This window comes from Coturnix japonica, chromosome 1 (assembly GCF_001577835.2).
Source record: "Coturnix japonica isolate 7356 chromosome 1, Coturnix japonica 2.1, whole genome shotgun sequence".
NCBI lineage: Eukaryota > Metazoa > Chordata > Aves > Galliformes > Phasianidae > Coturnix > Coturnix japonica.
In genome coordinates, this window is record NC_029516.1 from 79,483,149 (window position 1) to 79,499,283 (window position 16,135).

Consider the following 16,135-nt stretch of genomic DNA (forward strand, 5'->3'; position numbering starts at 1 on the left):
CATATTAATTGTGCTGCTTGTTAAATCAGTGGATCCTCTGATATTCCTAACACAAGATAGACTGGAGCAAACTTCTGTGGCAGAGCTAGAAAAAATCTTACCTATGCTAGTACCTTTTTCATGGTGCCACCTCTCATTTTAGTAGCAGAGTATTGAACAAAGGAGTTCTCTGATTAAAGCAGGATAAGGAAATGAACTTCAAATGTTACTTTAAATGTTTCATAAAGTACCTGCTTTAGCAGAGGAGTTGGAGTTGATGATCTCCTGAGGTGTCTTCCAACACTTGCAGTTCTGTGATTATTTCGTACCCTATGTAGGAAGCACTCTCATTAAAGGAATGCACATGGGATGGAGACAATAACCTGAAACACCCCTTGCAGGTTGTGGCAGCAGCAAGAGTGGCAGTCTCATCTCTCGGATTGTGGGCGGTACAAACACTAAGGAAGGTGAATGGCCCTGGCAGGTCAGCCTCCATTTTGTGGGAGCTGCGTACTGTGGGGCATCAGTGATATCAAAAGAATGGCTTATATCTGCAGCTCACTGCTTTCAAGGGAGCAAGTAAGCAGTCTTTCTTCCTAACTCTGTCCCAGATATTGCTAGTGTCCTGAAACACCTTTTTCTTCCAGTTTAAACTGGACTGAAGGATGGTGTGCCCTCCTTCTCCTGTCCCACTGCTGGGGTAGGTTGTGCATTTTGGAGCATGTTATTGAAGATCTGGCATGTGTCATTGTTTCCAACCAGGCTGGCTGACCCCAGAGCGTGGCGTGCTCACTTGGGGATGCGAATACAAGGACGTGCAAAGTTTGTATCTGCAGTGAGACGGATCATCGTCCACGAGTACTACAACAGCAGAAACTATGACTACGACATTGCGTTGCTGCAGCTGAGCAAGCCATGGCCCGATACAATGAGCCATGTCATTCAGCCAATCTGTGTGCCTCCTTCCTCGCACAAAGTCCGCAGTGGTGACAAGTGCTGGATAACAGGTTGGGGCCAAAAGCAGGAAGTGGGTGAGTTTAATACCCTCAGCTGCAGGTCTGTGTGCTTCTGCTTCTGAGGCATGCACACAATTCTAATGTTTTCAATTTGCTCCCCTCCAGAAGTAGGTTCTGGTATGTACATACCTTCATTTGCTCAGGAAAATTGGCTACCACTCCTGTGGATCTGGAAGACCTGTGTGCTCCTGCTAGCTAAAACTTAAAGGAAGTTGCACTTTCTCTGAGTCACACAGCATCATTTTTTCTGCTTTGTTACTCTTGGAGGGAGGTGCATTAACCTGCTTAAATTGACTTTTTGCTGCCTGCTGCAGGGGAATTAAACTAAAGCTTACTGCCTTCAGCCTCTGCAGACTGAACAGTCCTGAGGTGTTGACCTACCTGTGAGGCACCAGCTCATCCTCAGGGTGTGGTGTGACAAAATGGATGCACCACTGACAAAGTGGATGCCCTACATAACAGTGAGCTGCTCCTTGTCAGGGGAAGGCCTGGTCCTCTCACCACCTTGTCTCAGGCTGCTTCTACCTTGGCAAAAATGCTGGTATCCTTTGTCCCTCTTTGTGGCCATCCGGTATCAGAGAAAAAAGCCAAGGGAAAGAATTTGGGGATGGTACACTGGCTGCATGTACCATTGATTAAGCTCCATGGTGGTGACAACTTTGATTGCAAATCTATCTTATCGTAGTCCAAATACCTCTATGAAGTCCTATTTTCTTTCCAAAGTAAAAGAAGGAACAAAGCAGAAAATCTTGGGGCATTTTACAAAAGATATTATCAAAGGCTTTTGGGTCAACCTTAATGATTAGGTCATAGTATTTGGTGTTGTTAAAAGGCCAAGATCACGTTGATACTTAGAAGCAGCTTTTCTTACTTTGATAGTTGGCTATTTGGAATCTGGAATAGCCTGGAGTTCAAACATATGTGTGGTTGTTTTCTGGACTTCCTGGCTTTGCTTTCAATAGGTGATTAATATGTTAAGCTCTGTTGAATCATCTTCCTTTCAATTTGTTTTCCAGATGATGAAGGTGCTGCAGTTCTTCAGAAAGCAGAGGTAGAAATTATTGACCAAACACTGTGTCACTCCACGTATGGAATTATCACAGCTAGAATGTTTTGTGCAGGATTAATGTCTGGAAGAAGAGATGGGTGCAAAGTATGTACTTCAAGAGAGCTCACAGTTTCTTTTGTCTCATTGTTGCATGGTGAAGCATAAGAACAGACAGGCAAGAGCTGTGTTTCAGAAAAACGTGACAGTGTAAAAGAGCTATCAACCAGTCTGCAGTTTGGATATTCTCAGAGATTTGCTGCTTTGGGGACGTGAATAGGATCATGACGTTTCAGTTGCAAGCCTAGATCCAGAGAATTTGCACACAGTAGTGTGGTGAAGGTAGACTATTTCTGATAAGAAGGTCTCTCAGCTGTGAAAGAAACTGAGAACCTACCTTGACTTTTTTTTCAGGACCCTTTCCTCTGATGTATGACTACAGGGTTGTCAGATGAGATGCAGACATCTAGATATAAACTTTCAAATGCATGATATTTCTGGCAGTGCTGTAAAATAAGTGGAGTTCCGAATTTTCATGTGTTTTACTGGGTAAAATTGCTGTTTTTTATGATGGTGATTTAGTATCTTCAAGATGTTCTAGATTTCACTATATAGAAGTAAGACAGATGACAGTGGCTCTCATGGCAAACAGTGTCTGAGGATTTTCTGTAGAATACCATCTGTTTGCTAGCAGGTTGTGAGACATCACACCCCATTTCATTAACTGTGAGACATCAAACCCCATTTCATTAACTGGAAAACTTGTTTCTTCACTTTTCCGTCCACTCATAATTCAGAAGTCCCAAGGCTATATTTCTACAAGGAAAAATGATGCCTCAATGTGTTGGGCAGTTTTTAGAGCTGATAGAATTGTGGGGTTTGTGTTTCATGAAAATTACTGCTGCTCCAGTTTCTTGTTGTCCCAATAATTAAAGAGAAGCTTTAATGTTTGTCTCTCTAAGCTCAAAGTGTTAAGATGAAAGATGGATCTTCAAAGTTAAATATACAATAATTTTGTGAGACAATTCAAGATGATCGTGCTTTGGGTAGCAGGTGGCTTTACTGGTATGCCTTCCAACCTGAATGTTTTTTTCCCAGGGTGATTCTGGTGGACCATTGTCATGTCAAAGCAATGAAGATGGAAAATGGTTTTTGACTGGCATTGTTAGCTGGGGTTATGGATGTGGAAGACCGAATTTTCCTGGTGTCTACACAAGAGTGTCAAATCTTGCACCATGGATTTACAAACATGTGCCTTCAGTCATGTAACTTGAAAGCTATTTAGCTGGAATAAAACCTGTGCTGGATATTTTCATTAAAAAGCATGTTTGTCTAAAAGCTGTTAAGTGTGGGAATTTCTTTGCACGTCTCCCCGCTGTCACAATATTTGATTTTGGAGTACGCATATGGCAGTAACAAGCACCTTTTGTTCAAACCTTGGGGAAAAGAGAATAGGAGAAAGAGGTTGATCTTGAGATTGTTCTATACGGAGGATGCAGGAGGAGATGTTGAAATGAGCACCTGGACCTTTTTGCTCTTTTTACATGGCATAAGTTATGTATATGTACAATAATCTATCAGGAAACTGAAGATACAGCTGACTGTCTGGTGGCAGCTTAAGTCTCACTCGTTTTTCCTCTCAGCTGTGTGTACAGTAGTTCAGAGTGACATGGCAGTCAGGCACTAGCACTTACTTTTCCTGTCTTCTCCAATGGAGAGAGAGAGAAGGGATTGTAGCAAGTGAGTTTAATCCTCTCAAATTGCAGGACACTCATTTTTGGGGGTCAGAAGTTCTGCAGATAAGCATGGAACAAAGCATTAGCAATATACCTTTTTCCAGCTTCTGTTTTAATTTTCTGCATACTTTGAAACTACTAGCTCTTTTGTTTCCTGCCTTATTTTCCCCCTAATCAAGATTTTTTGTATATTATCCACCTGAGAATTTGAATTCTTTATCTTCAGGCTACCTTGACAAGATGAGTAAATATGATGTTTGTTACTGCAGTGGTCTTGCCCTTGTCCATGTGAAACTGATGCTTCTACCCTCTGAGAGGTGTCTTGAATCACCACAGAGTGGTGTTCTCTGAATGTATATATTCTGAATAAAATAATAGATACTTCATTTTTGGAGATGATGAAAAAGATTTTATTCACTCTGAGCTCTTCCTAGGGTTTTTTTTTTCCCTGAAGGAGAGGGCAAGGTGTCAGTCAGTCAGCAGTTTGTGCACATAGTGGAAGTAGACTTGCAGGAAAAGGAGGATGTGAACAAAGCAGTCTGTCTACAGTTGTATTTTGCATTCCTGACCTGTAAGTATTGCTTTCCAGTTAATCCCTCCTGTAGTCACCACGTGACCTGTGTTTGACTTTGGTTGTTCCATTTTTGTTTTCTGGAGTAGAGTTTCCTTGGACCTCTTATGTGTTATTGCTTTTATTTTGTTCCCTCTAACCAGCTTTGGTTTTTGCCATATACACATGAAGTTATCATATGTAGTAAGTAATTTCCCCGCAAGAATCCTCAGTATTCTTCATTCATTTCTTCTATGTGCAGAGCTCTCTGAAGTTGTTGGCTTGTTGACTTGATACCATTTTTTAAGTCTGAACAGGAAATACACTAATTGCTTTGCAGTCGCGTTTGTTCTGCTGTGCAGGTTTAAGTCTATCACATTTAAAACTGGAAAATTCAGGTGGTCTTTGGCATTGTGTGCTTTCTCTCTTTAAATATTTCTGTGGAATCCATCAGGTGTTCTTTAGAAATTACAACATTTATTCTAGATCTGGGATTTTTTTCACTGTAAATTGCTTGTGTATCCTTTGCACTGTGGCATAAATTATCTTACCCTTGTACTTCTGAAAGAAGAGGGAAGGTATTCTGTTTTCAAGTAATGGGATTCATGTCTTACTTTAGCAGTTAGGAAAACAAAGAGTTACAGTGATGGCGACTTTTCCTCCCCACCTTCTTTGCAGATCAGCTGGCTCCAGCTTTCAGCAGTATGGTAAAGGTGAAATGAGAGAAGCCTGTTGTGCGTGCTGGTGAGCAGTACGCTATTGCTGGTTTATGTTTAAGGAATGAGGTTCATCTAGGATTTTGTTATTACGTATCTCAGAAAGCATTTGTCAAGGAATCATGACACGGGCTTTTCCATCCAGACGGGTTTCTGTGTACAGCATACCAGCTCCATACCACCCTGAGCAGGCTGATGGGCAGGTAAGAGACAACAGTTGTGCTTTACATCAGGGGCACAGTAAACAATCTCTCTGACATCTTCTGATTAGTATAGACCTCTGCTGATGTGTACTGATCTCTGCTCTTTATGTGCAATTGCTTCTAACTAAAGTGACAGCAGTTCTTTCCTCTCCCTCACTCTGACATTTTATCATTTGAAATGCAAAAAAGTGAAATGCATGGGTTTTGTGTGTGACATAATATAAAACACATTGTCTTAATCTATTAATTTGTATCTGATAAAAACGAAAAGAGCAAATATACTGAAAGATGATACAGTGGGTCTCTTTCTGTTGCCTCACAAACTGATGCCACCCTGTCTTTCTTTAGGAAAATCTGTATATTCACTACTGCACATCTTACCAAAAGGGCTTGTGTCAGAAGTACTATTTCTTCAAATGGATGAGACTGTGTTTCTGGAGAAGACGGCTTCTAGGAATATTATCTCTAGTTTCTTTATCAGTTACAGTAATTGTGCTAATCCTGCACTGTTCGCTCTGTAAGTGTTATTCCCCAGCACTGTCTGGATGGGATGGTGGTTTTGAACTGCGTGAATGGTTAGTTTCAAAAGCTCTGCGCTAAGCAGTTAATGTGTGTGTAACCACTGAATTTCATTTCTCCTTAACATCTTTGCTAAACAACAAATTGCACAAAAATCAGTGGTGTTGATAGTTACGCAAGAAGGCATGTATTTTATTCCTAATTTTTGTCTCTGCTTATGAATACCGTCATTATTTAACTGCTATCTTTCCCAATAACCTTGATGAATTAGCAGTCTGCCTTCCAGTTACTTTCTCAAAACAGAGCGAGTTCCTAGTTTTTGTGTACTTCACAGACCTCAACTCATAGCCATGAAAATAGTCTCTCTTCAGGAGGAGACCCCTGCAAAAAGAAGGAAGTTTGACAGCTACAGCATTAATAGTAGAAATGCTTATCTGAACCTGTACCTCTAGCAAGGGGACTCAGATCTCTGGCTGTTAGTATACTTTTCAGAACTAATGCTTGCTGATGCTGAAGACAAATATATGCTTCTGCAAATGTCTTGTTCTGTAACCTTTTCCATAGTGTTAGATGTAGCACATTAGATGTGCTGATTTTTTTAATTTTTTAATTTTTTAATTTTTTTATTTTTTATCCTTAGCTCCAGCTTTCTCTTTAATATATATTGGTGGAAGTGTAGAAATTCCTAATCTGACTTACACAAGTGATCTCAATGATCCCAGCTCCCAGAAATTCCTCCTGCAAGCAGAGGCAATCCAAAATTATGTAAGTCTCCACATACGTACAGCAATAATTTAATCATATTTATTGCAGAATCAAATTAAGATTGAGGAGGAGACTCCAGTTTGAGTCACAATTTTGTGTTGCTTTTTTTTTTTTCTTTTCCAAATAATGAATTTAAAACATGTCTTGTGGAGCTGTACAGCTTTAAGAATACAGCTGCACAGCTGTGTCTTTCTGAGTCTTTCTCTCTTACCATAAAGACAGCATTTCTGAGGTTTTTATGATTATGGATAAATTATTATGCTGGAAGGAGTTTGTTCTTTTGTTTTGCATTTATGTACTTGAAAATTCTTCCGTGCTACACATTTTCTCTTTGAGCTGCTTTTGTTTGTTTTTAATTCTAGCTCTCATTTAATGCATAGCCGTTTTGGTTTGCTCTTCTGTTCTTCCCTAAACACTGCCTGCTTTCTTGTGCTGCTGATGTGGGTTCGTGTTTTTGAGATCAGTAGTTTCTTCTCTGCTTGCAAACAGAAGATTCAAGCACAAAGTAGCTCTCTGTTAGCCCGTATTTGCCTCAAGGGGCTAATTGAGTGTCTCTGAGCTGCTTCGTGCATAGCCAATGCACTTTGCTTACATCTAGATTACATGACACAAACTTGCCACAACTTCTAGGTAACTAAATATGTGAAGCCTTATAGCGAAATATGAGCTGGCTTGATAAAAGCTTATTTTTCATTGTTAAATACCAAGAGCTTTCTTGATGTTCTTACAAACGTGTTCACTTTGAATGTGAATGTGTTCATCTTTATGATCCCTGTTTGAGACATTTGTTGAAATTGTTTGTGTCTATCATGTGTAGGGGGTTTTGGAAGGGAAAAAAATAGGGTAAATACTTCCCAATGTAAGACATGTTATTGACACTAAAATATAACATTTCAGAGTTACTTTCACAATTTATCTTTACTTGTCAGCTCGCAGAATCCTACAAGTGTTCCACCTTGGGAAAGTATTATTTGAAGTCCATAGTGGCTGCTTTCAGGTGGGTACTTTTCCAGCATGTGGTTTAAATATGAGATCTTTAATTGTGTTAGTCTCATCCTTTTGGCAGATTTTACATTTGTTACTTTGGGATAAGGTGCTATGATACTGGGATAATATGCTTCATGGCAGGAAATGGAAGACAAGATAAAAACGTGAACTAAGATAATAGTGTGATCTCAGATTGGATAGAGAAATGAAACCTGACTAATGGTGCCTTTGTTCTGTGAATCTGTTCATCTACTTCTGCTTAATAGCATCGTAGTCCAGCATGTGTTTTTTTCATGCGTTGCTTATTAAGGTTTTCTCTATTCAAACGAAGCTCCTTTCTAGCCTTTAAAAAATAAATTAAAAGCTCTATTTAAGCTCCTCCTGAGAAATGTGAATGCTTTGAGCAGATGGCTGCTACTGCCCCAGTTTTCTGAGAGCTGGAAGGTTTGTCCATCAGCAGTTTTGAAAGGATAGTTGTGACGGACTGACTCTTTGAATCACTGAAAAATACTTTGTATGTGTATCTCTACGTATCATTTATATTTACAAGAATTGTGTGAAATGTATCAAATCATAGGCATACAATTGTATTGTTGTGTGGTAAGAAGCCACAGTTAAAAAATATTAAGGCAAATGTATCTAGAACTGGAATACAGGCTTTAAAGTGTATAGCATTTACAGCAGGTATGAAAGCATCTGATTCCATAGAATTATTTGGAAGATTTTCTGCAAGGAGTAGATTTTTGTTTGAGTATTAATGTTCAAACTGCTTTTTCTGTTTTTCTATTGAGCGTGTGCGTGTCTATACATCAGCTGCTGAATGAGAGCGCTTTTTGCCATCATGTTCATCTGTAATTCTTTGGCAGTTCAACTGACTATCAAACTAATGCAAAACAGAAATACAAAGGAAATCACATTCAAAATGCTATCTAGAGTGTACTTATGACACTGATGCTTTTTCCTTTACACAGTGAAGGAGAGTATGGACTTCGAGCTTACTACTGGAATACATTCTGGGCACCACAGGATATTACTGATTCTCTTAAAAAGTTAATCCCTTTGGAACAAAAAGAAACGAGTAGTAAACAAATGCCTCACCTGTTCAGTACTTCTGGGGAAGGAGATTTTGATCTTGTTACAATGGAGCTTTTTGGTAACAATGTACCTGTCATTTAATATCTATTCTGTCAGTTTTTCTTTCTCTCGTTTTCGTCTTTGGATTGTGTAATTGATAGTTACTAAATTTCAGTTTCAGATTCTACAGAATACAATGTGATGCTAAAATCAGGTAATTATTCTTCAGTCCCATATTACTCATATTATTTTGGGGAAAAAAAGAAGCAGCAACAGAAAAATAAAAAAACTGTGCTAGGAAAATGGCAGATTCTCAGTTATCCTTGTATCTGTGGGGCTTATTAATCAAACCAAACTAGACATCTTCCCTGGCTTGAAAGCAGCTTACTAGTTTTATTATGATCTTCTGAGTAGCATAGCTGAAATTGAATACTCTGCACTAAACTGAATTGAGCCATGTGTCCTTGGCACCTTAAAAAAAAAAAAAAAAAAAAAAAAAAAAGCTACTGCATATAGTTAAACAGAGTTTTGTTTTCCTTGTGACTGATTTATTCTTAGTTAGTGATCATTGAAATACTGTAGAACTTCAGTTGGCTCTTTCCAGTGTTTTGATACCATGTATGTCTCAAGATTGGTTTCCTGTACTTAGTGTTCTCATTGCATGAAGGTAGGCCAGTAAATGGCAAAGGAAGAGGCAGGTTTCTGGCAGAGGTTATAGTTGCTGCAGACGAGTCCCCTCCTGCTTGTTGAGTGTTCAGTGAGCCAGTGGTGATGGTGAAGCAGTGTGCTTTGTTGTTCAGAGCGGAAGGAGGTGATGCAGCCTGGAAAGGAAAGGGGTAGATTTGTAAAAATAAGTCAAGAGGAGATTAAAATGATCAAGAAATGCAGGTAGGTGTTTATTGTCACCACTTCTGAAATTTTCACCAATTATTTCTTTTTCAACTTCAGTTTTTCAGCTACTAATATAGATTCTTTTATACAGGGTTATCCTTTGACCTCTATGCAAAGCCAGGTAACAACAGAACTCTAACTCTGATGAATCCCAAGAAGTCTTTTTATCAATGGAGGTTGCGAGTTCCTTCTAACTGTGTGGTGAAACTGGTAGTTACCTCGTTGCATGTTGTTGCTTCGGAGAGCTGTGCATCACACCGCTTGTCTGCATATGATTTCCTTCTTCCTCTGCAGAACAAGATTATTACAAGGTATGTCAGTATGGGGCAAAAGAGGTTCATGAGATGTAGAGAAGCTGTCTGAAATCGCTGAGTATGAAATTGATCTTGATTGGGCTTCCAAAATGTAAGAGATTCCAAATACAACTTAATTAAAATTCTTGTATAAAATGTATGATAAAAAAGATCTTTAATATTATCCACCCTATAATCATTTATAAATTTCAGTAGGTTTAATTTTACATTATGAATCATTTTTTTTACTATGTGGGAGTTCCTAAAATTGCTGACACAAAGATACAGACTTCATTTTTTTAGAGTATTGTATTTTATTAGTTGTAGAAAATACTTATTTTATAGTAGTTCATTCACAGTCAAACCTCTGTTCATAACAGGCTTACATCCATGGAAGGCTTCATCTCCAAAGTTACTTTGAAGTCCACTTGCATAAATGAGATCAAACATTATTGTAATTTTCAGCAGCCACACTAATCCTAATTTTCCTGAGTCAAATTTTATGTGTGGATGTGTGAATGTGAACAAAATAGTCTAACAAATAATTTTAGAATAGTCTCAAGGACAAAAAAAAAAAACAACCCAAAAACGACAGACCTGTTAGATAGAGATGTAGATGTTAGATGCGCATGCAGATTCAGTTAGTAGTGTCTGGAACATATTTAATCTGTTGTGCTTTCAATTTCTTGGAATGAGGAGATTTTTCTCTTCAGCTTTTTTAACAGAATTTTGTCTCTGTTCTTAAGCAATGAGACAATAGACCTCATAATTGTTGGTGGATTGTCAGAAGGCCAGGTTTATGTAGTCTGATTCCTTCTGTAATTAAACTCTTATTGTCTCCAAATCAACAGCACAGTACATAGCTAGCACAGCATGGAGAATCCCATGCCTGATGCTGGGCTGCATACACTCTACTGCTGACTATGGGTTATTTCCTGAATGGTTTCTCTATTGTGTGGTGGCTCATCCTGTTACGATCCAGAAATCGATAGTCAACCATATGCATGAAAGCACCATGAAGCTAGCAAAACCCACAAATGTAGGATGCAACATTTTTAGAAAATACTGATGCAGTAAGTCATAAATAAAATATCAAGAATATGTACATGTGCTGATGTTTATCAAAGAATTTGATTTGAGCAGCAGAGAAAAGAATGTGACTGAAATGGTGTTGAATGCTCTTAGGATATTTACAAACAAAACAATTTTCTTGATTACTTCTATTACCAAACTTGCAAATGTTCCTTTTTACTTACGCCTATTAGTTTTCTACTTGAAATTTTTCACACATGTAGAATTGTAAATTAATGAAATGAAATACTAAATACACTGTAGATTTAAAAATACAATAAATAGTTAGAGATCCATTAAATATCATCTCATGTTACAAGGAACAGCAAGTACTCAGGCTTCAGGATATAATTGAATTCAATTATTTAAATTAAAGAAGAATAAAAGGAAATAATTGCCACAGATGGAGCTCTAAGTCTTGTAAAAGCTCTTGGAATGTGAAATCAAATTGAATGCTAAAAGGCTGAAGATACCTTGGGCTCATTACCTGTTGCAAGGATGCTGCACTACACTGCTGATCTGAGCACTTTCAGGCTTTTTCATCACTACCCATTACTTCTCAGTATTACAACTGCTACAGAAATAACCTGATCTGGTACTGCCTTTCTGATATTTCTACAGGTCTCAGAAGTCCAGCACACCTCTTATACAAGAATATCTGTGATGCTTATTCTAAGCTGCTTAGCAATCATGCAAGGAAATTAGCATCTTGTGTAGTATCAGTGAGGTGGAACAATTAAGGGAAAATGGTAGCCAGGGAAATACTCCTGAAACAGATGATTGGATCAGTGTCATTTCTGACCAGTTACTCAAAAAAGGTGACTGGACTGTGGCAAGCTTTTTCTATGCAATCTTTTTATTATTTCAGGTGGTGTGGCTCTGGAGCCTGGACTCCTCCAGTTATACGTTTAACTTCATCAAGTAATGTCATGTTACTTACCTTCTCACTGGACCACAGAGAAGAAAGGAATATACTAAAAGCTCACTTTCAAGCAATCCCTAAAATTGGTTAGTGACTAACATAAACAAACATGTAATGCAAGCACATTTACCGCTTGTTACCTCTAAAAACAGTGATACTTCTTGAATGTATTTGGGGGGGAGGGAACGTTGACACATAAGTCAGTGAATTGTCCTTCTGATCCATTTAAAACAAATCTGAGAACTGAACAAAGAATAAAATCATAGAATATCCTGAGTTGGAAGGGACCACAAAGATCATGGAGTCCAACTCCTGGCTACACACAGCACCACCTAAATGGTATCCGAACACTCTTCGAACTCCATCACCTTGAGGACATGTCCACTGCCCTGGGCAGCCTGTTCCAGGGCCCCACTGCCCTCTGGTGCAGACACTGACCCCCATCTGTTTATCTAAAAGAAAGCCAGTAACTATAGGGAATGGGCATCTAGGAGAGAAACTAAAACCTCAAAGATACAGTTCAAAGGTGATGTACACTTTCAGCCTCAGAACCAATATGTTCAAACTTTTTGGTTTACATGGAATTAGTCACAGGTATCATTTCAGAGGACTGAATGCTTTTTAACTTATGAAAATGTTCACAGGAAGTCCAGAGGTAAATTATAAGTAGGAGGAGGAGTATTCTCTGCTGTCTATATTTCATTGTTTCTTCCATTTAATGTCAAAGACCTTTTGGAAAAACAAACAAACAAAAAAACCCTACCTTCAGAGATATATTGTATTTAGTCTCAATTGCAATGTGATTTAAAAAAAAAACAAACAAACAAAAACCCATTATTCTAACTCTGTGCATAGAGAACGATCCTAGCGGGAGAAGTAGGCTCTCCACTTTAACCCAACTGAGATAACTGTGCTCTTTACTGTTATAATTCTCCTCCAGTGTGTGGTGGTCATTACATTTCCTGGAATGGAAGTCTGAGTTCTCCTTACTACCCAAGTTACTACCCACCAAACATTGACTGCAGCTGGATCATCCGAGTAAGTTGTGGGAAGTATTCTGAGTTGTGGTGACTTTGCTTTATATTACACAGACATAAGACTGGGAGAAATGACTTTTGATGTTGGTGAAATGAAGGAAAAACGTAATAAGACCACTCCACCTGATTTCTCAGGCACCTCATTGTCCTCTTATGCACAAGTACTGGCTGTGGAAGAGAAGGATTTCCAGCTTCCAAAAGATTGAGTGTTGCACATGACTGAAATAAAACGGTGGACAAGATGACAGTTCCTAATAGCTGGAGAAAACTACTCATATTCTGGGCTTTATTTCCATATCAGAAAGAGAAAAAAAAATGTTTATGTAAATCCATGTCTCAAACAGTACACGGTACGCTATTTCCTTGAGCTATGCAGCAGAACCTTCTTAAATTTCTTATTTGACCTTCTAAGAACATGTGGTAGTGTAAACATATTTTGAACATCAGATATAGTGTTTTCTGCTTGTTGCAGAAAGGCTTACATTTCTTATCTAGCAGAGTCTGGCCAAAGGTGGGGCTAAAAATGCTTCTATAGATCTTCAAAGTAGAAAAAAATTGTTTATTGAAAGGTCCTGCTGTGAATGATAAAAAAATATCATATTTTCAATCCATTGTAAAACATTATTTACTTACTATCTCAGCAGCAGGCTTTTTTGTTTTGTGGTTGTGTTGATACTTCACTTATCCTTTGATTTTTAGGCACCCTCCCCTGCCTACAAGCTCTCGCTAAAAATCCTTGCAATGCAAATTCAAGAGAAGTCTCCAGGGTCCAGTAAATGTGATAAAGACTGGTTAGAAATTGATGGAGTTAGGTAAGTCAGCATACTATCTTCTGACATGTCATTTTGCACTTTGTAGTTCAACTCATAATACTAAGGAAAAAGGTCTCACCTTTTTCTTTCACTTTTCTTTCACCTTTCTTCCACTGAATTTCAGCAGAATAATGCTTACTCCTTCTCTAGTACTAAACATTTGTCATTATGATAACTTAAGCATACAACTTTTTCTACAGTGATAAATACTGATTTCTCTTAAAAGCAACAATGAAAACTGCAGGACTGTATGCAGCTGCAGTGGATCTGAGTATTCCTGGCTATGATATCAACATGGGTGAAGAGCTTGCATAATTACAATTTTCACTTCCTATGCCAGTTACTCTTTAATGGTTGTAACTGTTTTCAGCAAATAATGCAAATAAAAATGTTTATTCAGGGAAAAAAGAAGTATTCAGGGTGATTTGTCTCTTGGAAGAATTGCATTGATATGGTAATAGCTGTTGGTTTGGGTTTTATGATTTCCTTGCTAGATATGCAGCCTCTTGAGTTTGCAGAATCAAATGGCAAATCTGAAGTTAAGCATGCTGAGAAAGTGGTTGGTGTTTTTAAAGTAGACTCTGACAATGACTATCTTGCTCTCTCAGAAAAGTATGGCAGGGTGGAATGGAAGGTATTTGTTAATATACTTTCTAATACTTCTGTTCGGCCGAAATACTTATCACACACACAAACAACAATGACAACAAAGAATAGCTTATATCTTTTTTGCATTGCTTTAAAGCTTTTTGGCATTTGTACCCCTCAATGATAGGAAAGGCAACTAGGTGGTAATGGTCAGTTTGGTCAGATATCAACTCCTTTTAATTTTGCCTTGCCAGATACTGTAAAGATATTTCAGAAAGTGGCAGAAACAGAGAATATGGCTATTCTGTTGCTATCAACTTCCATTCTGATGAACTAGTCACCCATAGAGGATTTTATATTGAATACAGAGCCTTCAGTCACACAGACCGTAAGTGCACTTTAAAAGGAGCTAACAGAAACCATTTTTGATAGACAACGTACGTATGAAACAACTTGCCTTTTTGCTTGTTTTTGAGAGGAATATTTAAAATGTTATTGTGCATTTTACTGAACAAATGAACTACTTATTTGCCTTTTTGCCAATGCCTTACAGTAGCCAAGATGCAACAAGCAAACTGCATGACAGAGTTGCAAAAAGTGCAATTGTTTTGCCAACAGGAGTTAACCATGACATTTAAATTCACAAATTTGCATGCTCTGAATCAACTTTCAGCTTCAGAATGTGAGTTATGACTGAAAGTCAATGAAAACCTCTTGCTGGCATGTTTCATGAAGATGGTTGGGTTTCTTACAGCCCTTCCTTGACTCCTCAGTCTCCGTGCTTCAGAATCAGTATTAGGGATATTTTTGAGACATTCAGAGGACGAAACAGGGGTTTTTTAGAACATGGATATGTTTGTTTCTGACTTTTCTTAGACAAAACAATGTGTCTGCTGTATATTCTAAGTACTTGATTTCTGCTTACTTCCAGAAACACTTATTTACTTATTTTCAAAAATATTATTTTTGTTTCTAAACAGACTGACTTCCTTTTGCTAATGAAATTCTAGGGAGTGGAAGCTCTCCATGACTTAAAAAGATCACACTGTGAAACCTCAAATCCTCAGCTTGCTTGACTGAGCGTGAGCATGGTTCTTTAAATTGGTGACTTAGAAGTATTTATGTATCTTAATTTTCTTGCCTCTCAGATTCTTATAGAGGAATTCCTGTTTTGAGCTACTAGTACTGGCTGAGTAGTGTTTTTTCTTCCTTCCAAGGCAGTAAAGAGAAGAAAATGAGTCCAAATTGGAACTGACTAAATAAATGTGGGACAAATTCTGCCTTGTTTAGCTGTTAATTTGCCTCCAGTGCTGGAGGAACAAAAATTGACCTGATCAGAGGAAAAATGAAGATAACACATGTTCACTAACTATATGTTTGAATTATAAAGCATTTACAGACCTACCTTCTTCAGGTTGTACTCCTGAGCAGTTAAACTGTGGTGATGGAAAATGTAAGCATCAACATAAGACCTGTGAAGGTGGTGATAGCTGCAGGGAAGACAGCAATGAAAACAACTGTTGTAAGTATGTATTTTTTGCTGTTTTCCAAGAGATGGTGGAAGGCAGGAAAGACGTGTTCAGTTTTATTTTTAATGGAAAACTTTCTCATTCAGTTTGTGAATCTCTCAGTTAGACATTCAGATTAGAAATACAGTTGAATTTTTCTACATGTAAGAATCCAAACCAAGGCTTTCTTTTTCCTCTTCAAGAAGTACTTTTGTAGTCAGTGTCCATTAACTTCCTGAAAATGACTTTAAGCAGCCATTTCTATTTGTAATGGTAGGCACACACCATCTCCCTCCTCACACAAAATCAAACTCAGACTTCTTAGAGGGTTCCTTTTTCCACCATTTTTTCTGTGAGTTCAATTTGACTGACTAAGCATACAGTGTACTTCTACATGAAGTATTTAGATTTGCCTGTGCATAA

The 16,135-nt window shown here is 38.1% G+C and overlaps 2 protein-coding genes across 5 annotated transcripts in view; both read left to right on the forward strand.

Annotated features, from left to right (window-relative positions):
• The window catches only part of TMPRSS7 (transmembrane serine protease 7), a 31,794-nt gene extending 28,374 nt beyond the window's left edge, over nucleotides 1-3,420 (forward strand). For 3 of the 4 annotated variants that reach the window (XM_015878307.2, XM_032448049.1, XM_015878325.1), the window contains 4 exons: nucleotides 381-558; nucleotides 742-1,010; nucleotides 2,012-2,148; nucleotides 3,139-3,378. In XM_015878307.2, the coding sequence (XP_015733793.1) occupies nucleotides 381-558; nucleotides 742-1,010; nucleotides 2,012-2,148; nucleotides 3,139-3,309 (755 nt within the window). In that variant the 3' untranslated portion in view covers nucleotides 3,310-3,378. Of the gene's footprint in view, nucleotides 1-380; nucleotides 559-741; nucleotides 1,011-2,011; nucleotides 2,149-3,138 lie in introns of all 4 variants that reach the window. The other variant, XM_032448050.1, reaches the window with a different exon arrangement.
• A 1,608-nt stretch (nucleotides 3,421-5,028) lies between these two features.
• Nucleotides 5,029-16,135, forward strand: part of LOC107321271 (transmembrane protease serine 7-like) — a 44,372-nt gene continuing 33,265 nt past the window's right edge. Inside the window, exons 1-12 of the mRNA XM_032448060.1 lie at nucleotides 5,029-5,245; nucleotides 5,594-5,762; nucleotides 6,405-6,529; nucleotides 7,459-7,526; nucleotides 8,488-8,669; nucleotides 8,766-8,804; nucleotides 9,573-9,792; nucleotides 11,714-11,853; nucleotides 12,708-12,805; nucleotides 13,504-13,616; nucleotides 14,459-14,592; nucleotides 15,619-15,726. Of these exons, the coding sequence (XP_032303951.1) occupies nucleotides 5,165-5,245; nucleotides 5,594-5,762; nucleotides 6,405-6,529; nucleotides 7,459-7,526; nucleotides 8,488-8,669; nucleotides 8,766-8,804; nucleotides 9,573-9,792; nucleotides 11,714-11,853; nucleotides 12,708-12,805; nucleotides 13,504-13,616; nucleotides 14,459-14,592; nucleotides 15,619-15,726 (1,477 nt within the window). The 5' untranslated portion in view covers nucleotides 5,029-5,164. The remainder of the gene's footprint in view (nucleotides 5,246-5,593; nucleotides 5,763-6,404; nucleotides 6,530-7,458; nucleotides 7,527-8,487; nucleotides 8,670-8,765; nucleotides 8,805-9,572; nucleotides 9,793-11,713; nucleotides 11,854-12,707; nucleotides 12,806-13,503; nucleotides 13,617-14,458; nucleotides 14,593-15,618; nucleotides 15,727-16,135) is intronic.